At 38.2% G+C, this 6,121-nt stretch overlaps 1 protein-coding gene across 1 annotated transcript in view; it reads right to left on the bottom strand.

The window, feature by feature from the left end:
• LOC107290817 (1-phosphatidylinositol 4,5-bisphosphate phosphodiesterase beta-2) overlaps nucleotides 1–6,121 on the bottom strand; it is a 42,210-nt gene that overhangs the window by 4,492 nt on the left and 31,597 nt on the right. The window contains exons 14-17 of the mRNA XM_015819743.1: nucleotides 5,141–5,354; nucleotides 3,593–3,764; nucleotides 852–928; nucleotides 543–635 (exon numbers count right to left, since the gene is read on the bottom strand). Coding sequence (XP_015675229.1) covers nucleotides 543–635; nucleotides 852–928; nucleotides 3,593–3,764; nucleotides 5,141–5,354 — 556 coding nt within the window. The remainder of the gene's footprint in view (nucleotides 1–542; nucleotides 636–851; nucleotides 929–3,592; nucleotides 3,765–5,140; nucleotides 5,355–6,121) is intronic.

The following is a 6,121-nucleotide window of genomic DNA, read 5'->3' on the forward strand; positions in this document are numbered from 1 at the left end:
AGAGGAGATGTGAAGGCTTGACTAAAATCTTGATTGTTTTTACACGTACAATCCCTCATACCTGCAGACATCCCCGTTACTTGTCAGGCACAATAAATTACAATTAACCAAAACTAGAAATAAATGCTTCCAATCATCTTGCAGCTTGCAGAATGAGACAGGTCATGGTAACTATGTTTTAAAGGGATGACTAAACCTCCCTGCGTTTCTTAAGTTTTAAGTTCTCGAGTGAGGAGAATGGCTTCTTTGTCACACTGAAAAGATCTGCCAAACAGCCACTGGCTCCAAATCAGGAGTGTGCAAACCATTTTTCACGTGGAGAGTCATGCTTGGTTTTGTGAAGAGTCATGCTTGATTTTCCAGCTTCATATGCTGGAAGTCTTGCTGCAGAAAGTGGACAAGACTATATTAAAATTAGGTTCAAACATTAATTCAGTACAGTACATAGTACAGCAACCTATGCATTATTTAAAAAATTTCTTTTTCATGAAAAACCAAAATCCAACAGAAATAAGCTACAGTTGGGTGTGAGTCAAAAATACCTTTCCTGAGCACTCTTATCAGCATTCTTAGCCACGGCTTGGATTTTGTCCAGTCTCTTCACCTCTAATTTCTTTTTCATTTCTTTAGTGTCGCTGTAGAGGAAGATAATCAACTCGAGTTTACAAATTTAACAACAGTGCATTGTGATTAATTTTAAAAACTCGCTCCTTTTCTACTCAGGTCACAGAAGGTTTCAAGGTTATAAAGCACAGATTTAACAATGGACAAGCAAAATAAGGCTGAGAGAAGAAAAGCTACAACAATGAATTGAAAAGTTCTGCATACACGAACATTAATTTTATAATTACCTTTCCCAAGACTCCTTTAGTGCCTTCAGCTCAGTCGCTTGCTTCTCTCTTGCAAGCTGTAACATTTTAGCAACTTTCTGTTTAAACAGAGCACAAGGAAAATATTTTAATAATAATAATAATAATAAAGTTGGAAGGGACCTTGGAGGTCATCTAGTCCAACCCCCTGCTCAGGCAGGAAACCCTATACTCAGTGGTGGGATTCGGCCAGTTCGCACCAGTTCAGCAGAACCGGTAGCTAATTTTTTGTTGCCCAGGCCCAGAATGGACTTCCGGAAGCGGCATCCACACAGAGAACTGGTCGTTCACATATTTGAATCCCACCACTGCCTATACCATTTCAGACAAATGGTTGTCCAATCTCTTCTTACAAATGTGCAGTGTTGGAAAACCCACAACTTCTGGAGGCAAATTGTTCCACTGATTAATTATTCTAACTGTCAGGAAATTTCTTCATAGTTCTAGGTTGCTTCTCTCTTTGGTTAGTTTCCATCCATTGCTTCTTGTCCTGCCTTCAGGTGCTTTGGAGAATAGCTTGACTCCCTCTTCTTTGTGGCAATCCCTGAGACATTGGAACACTGCTATCATGTCCCCCCTCGTCCTTCTCTTCGTTAAACTAGACATACCCAATTCCAGCAACCGTTCCTTATATGTTTTAGCCTCCAGTCCCCTGATCATCTCTGTTGCTCTTCTCTGTACTCTTTCTAGAGTCTTAACATCTTTTTTACATTGTGGCAAACATAATGACCTGGATGACTGACAATCTCCATAGACATGATCCTGAGTTGGAACTAGGAGGATCCTTTCCACAGAAGGGATTCAGATTCAATAGAGGCTCATACAGAAGCATTGATCCTCCTTGAAATGTTTTCTACCACTTCCCACATCATTCCAATCATTTGAAGCAGGTTTGCTATGGGCCTAGGAGAATCACAATGGGAAAACCAAATAAGGAAAACATAAGAAAGAAGAAAGAGCAACTTTCCTGCCTTGGAAACCACACAGCAAGTGATTTATCCAATGGCTCCAGATGTTTCCAAAGCTGTGTTTGTATTATACAGTAGCATCACTCTCAAATGATAAATTTTCTTGAGAATTGCCAAGGAATTTTCTTGAGAATTGCCCAGAAATATGATGAAATATCATTTTGGTAATATAAGGAAGCCATATGCACATACGTATAACCTTTCCCCCCAAAACAACAATGCAAATTCAGATAGCACTTTTGATGTTGGGATTAAAGGCACCTGACAAGCTTAGCATGTATATAATGCAGTCTTAATGAAATGGTTCAGGTTCATTAGTACTCTTTAGTAATAAGTAATTAAAAGGGCTTCCGGTTATGCGTTGCGGTATTACAGATGCAGGAAGATCTTCCATGTTCGATTTCGCCCCACTTGGGACCCTAAAAAGACTTGAAAGTCGCCCTCCAAACTGGCAGGGGAAAGACTAGCTACATTCGTGTGGCCAGTCAGAAACTGCTGACAACCGAAGATAAGCACTAATTAGCAATTTTTGAGCAATGTGGATGGAACTGGGTGAGACTTTATCCTTTTTTTATGACCTTAATACTACTCTCCTGGAAAAAAGAATGCCCGAAGCAAAGAATCCACCCCGATGAGAGAAGGAAGGGAAGTTTTTGCCCCGCTCCCTAAGGAAAAGAAAAGCGGCAAATTAATTGCTTTGGGGGAAAATAGAGAAAACTACAAGATCAATTTGGAATTAATACAGATATATACAATATATACACAAACAGAGAAAGAATTACTTGATGATTCAAATGCACTGACTTGGAAAGTTAGTTGGCAAAGGAAGAAAGCTAGAGTAAGACTGAAGAAAATAGAGGTTTTGACCTATTAGATGAGATATTATACTATTAAACGGATGTTTGAATATGGTTAAGAAAATAGATAACTGTTAGAAATAAAAGTATTATTATAATTAGAAGGATAGGATTTATAACTAGAATATTATACTTTGTTATGAGATGGGAAATATGAAAATTCTAAAAGGATTTGAATAAGGGAAGCCATTGGTTACCCAAATATAATTTATTATGAGAAAATTATAAGTGATAAGAGATATTTTGAACATTGATGGGAAAAATAGGATATTGATTGAACAAATGGATTTTAAGTGAAAATGCAACTGAGATATGTTTTGGCTAGAAAAGATATTATAAACGAACACTATCGATATTATGTATAATACCAGAAAAATGCGAAGAAGATGTCTATATTTAATTGTATATGTATTAACAGTAACAAGAATTGTATTTCCCAGTGTAGAAAAATGCATATCACTGGAAGAAGAGAGGATCAAGGAAGCACTGGATGGAACTAGAACTGAGAAAGTTAATACATACCACTGAATTACCAATGGACCCAGACAACACGTTGTTTATTAAGTATTCATGATTGTAAAATTAGAAAATTAATAAAATATATATAAAAAAGGTAATAAGCGGTGAATGCTCCAACACTGGAAGTTTTTAAGAAGAGACTGGACAGCCATCTGTCCGAAATGGTGTAGGGTTTCCTGCCTGAGCAGGGGGTTGGACTCGATGACCTCCAAGGTCCCTTCCAACTTTATTATTATTATTATTATTATTATTATTATTATTATTATTATTATTATTATTATTATTATTATTATTATTATTATTATTATTATTATTATTATTATTACTACTACTACTACTACTATATAAAGGAATGCTAATAGAAATATGGTTACTATACCTCTGTGGCATGCTGATCTTTCTTCTTCCAGATTGTGTCATACTGTTCTTCTCCCAGGTGGAGTAGTTCTTCCTCCAACTTCTCTTTTAGCTCTATCCTTTTATTATCAGCATTCTCAGTCAACTCTGCAACATTTACCTTCATGCTGCTTTCATCCAAAACAATCCTGCAACTTTAGAGACAGCAACAATTCTCAGTCTAAGGCAGAAGTGGCCAGTCCCTGACTGTACTCCCCTTTTAACCTGGGATATGATCAGATCAGTAAATGAAAGAATCATTAGTAAGACTCCACAGTTTTTTTATCTGCTTCCTCAATAGACAGGCACTATTTGACAAAAGGACAAAACAACTGCAATTCAGCAGCTTGGGTGGAGTTCAAACTCTTATTTTTATGTCAGAGAAATCTGGAATTTCTTACTCTGAACTTGCCACTTCAGAAAGTAAAGATTATATATATATTCTTTTAATTCTCTCTGGTGTCTGGAACTGTGTAATGCCTGTTCTCCTTCTATTTCATAGCACTCTTGTTTGGCACGTTTGAATAGCACTGGGAACAAACCAGTTTGATTAAAGGGCTGCTTCCCACACCCTTTTCTAGCACTAACATTACCACCATATTAACACATATAACCACATATGCCAATTTCTACCAAATCTCTGCACTAGAAAAGCATAACACCCACATTGTTTGGATAGTGTCCTTTCATATACTGAATGTTTATGACATGAATATTATACTTCAGGAAATGCACCAGAACTGCTATTTAAACATGAGAAAGTACCTACTTTTGGCAATGCAGAAATTCATTTGTCTTTTAAGTAGCCATTCAGATATCCCCCCCCCCAAATATTGGAAAAGTAAAAACTTAATTATTGTGGAATTAGGGGACATAGGAATTGCATGTATGTACAGTGAAACACTCTTATTTGTGCCTATTTTTTTCTGAGGGGAAGCAATGGTTTTCTTTTCCCTACCTCAGTTTCTCAATCTCAGCAACTTTAGAATCTTTAAGAACATATCTTAAAGTTGCTGAAATGGCAAACACTGCCCAGACTGTAGTCTATTATATAGACTGTGGATAGGATAAAAGCAGATGGAGCTGATCCAGTTTTACAATACTAGCAAGAAATTCTGGACTGTATTGTTGGAAGAACTACAGGCCAGGAAGGTGGAACATGGGGAAATAGGAAGAAAAATATGCCTAGAGAATTCTGTTTCAGGCAATCACAAGTCTGGTGATTGAATTTTATTCCTTTGGCTCTCTTGCTTGGCTCAGCATATACCCAGGGGCAGGTACAGTGAAAACACAGATAAGTGGCATGATCTCTGCTTTAGCATACCATTATCAGTTAGTTATAATCCATTTAGCATGCTAATAGGTTAAGCAGAGCCAAACTGGTCTAAGGTCTGGATGGGGAACCACCAGGGAGCCCTATGATGTGTTGCCAAGATGGCAGAAAGACAAGATTGTAATGTATCAAAACACAGTTTTAATAGGATTGCAAATAAGAAACTCTTCGTTTGCCTATTTCTGAACTAAAGTCTACCTTTTTCTTCGTGGAGTTCTTGGTGGGCATGGCATTTCTTTTCTGCCAAGTTGGCTAACCACCTCAGTGAAAAAAGTGGTGTATTTCTGTAGTAGTTCTTCCTTGCGCTTTGTCATCTTCCGCTCCAGCTCCTTCAGTTCCTTTTCTTGCTTTTTCAAGACTTTCCCAAAAGTTTTCATCTGCTGTATCTCTTCAATGCTGGCTGTCTGTGGCTCTGAAACACAGTATGAAAAAGACATCCATCAGTTGAAATACAATGCTAGATTGCGACTTTCTTGAAGGATCCTTTTCCACAACTAATTTACTATGCCCGCTTTCTCTCAAGATTAATCTTATGTTGCATGAATATATTTTGTCTTCTAAGCATCTCAAAGGTAAGAATAAAATCAATACAGATCCCACTGAAGAATGCTCTAGAGCAGTGGTCCCCAACCTTTTGGCACCAGGGACCAGATTTGGAAAAAAAAATAGTCTTCCACGAACCAGGAGTGGGGATTGGTTTCAAGTGCAACCTAGATCCCACGCATGTGCAGATGAAGCTTTGCTCACTCGCCTGCCGCTTGTGTGGCCCAGTTCCTAATGGCTCAGGGGTTGGGGACCCTTGTTCTAGAACAGGGGTAGTCAACCTTGGCTCTTTTATGACTCGTGGACTTCAACTCCCAGAATTCCTGAGCCAGCTTAGCTCAGGAATTCTTAGCTGGCTCAGGAATTCTGGGAGTTGAAGTCCACGAGTCATAAAAGAGCCAATATTGACTACCCCTGCTCTAGAATGAATCTGTAAAAATTTCAAAGCCACCTGATGAGTACTGTTCATAATACTGATTGGGATCCCCAATACTCTGCTCAATGGTTGGTCCATTCAGTTGGGTTTTCCAGCTGGATATGGAGCTGGCTTAGTGGGAAGCTGGCTTAGTGACACCCCTTCCTCTACTTATAAATGGGGTTCTGTGACTTCATTTTGAATTCTAGCCATTATTCTGA

The sequence above is a fragment of the Protobothrops mucrosquamatus genome, unplaced genomic scaffold (assembly GCF_001527695.2).
Source record: "Protobothrops mucrosquamatus isolate PMUCROS unplaced genomic scaffold, P.Mucros_1.0 scaffold972, whole genome shotgun sequence".
Taxonomy (NCBI): domain Eukaryota; kingdom Metazoa; phylum Chordata; class Lepidosauria; order Squamata; family Viperidae; genus Protobothrops; species Protobothrops mucrosquamatus.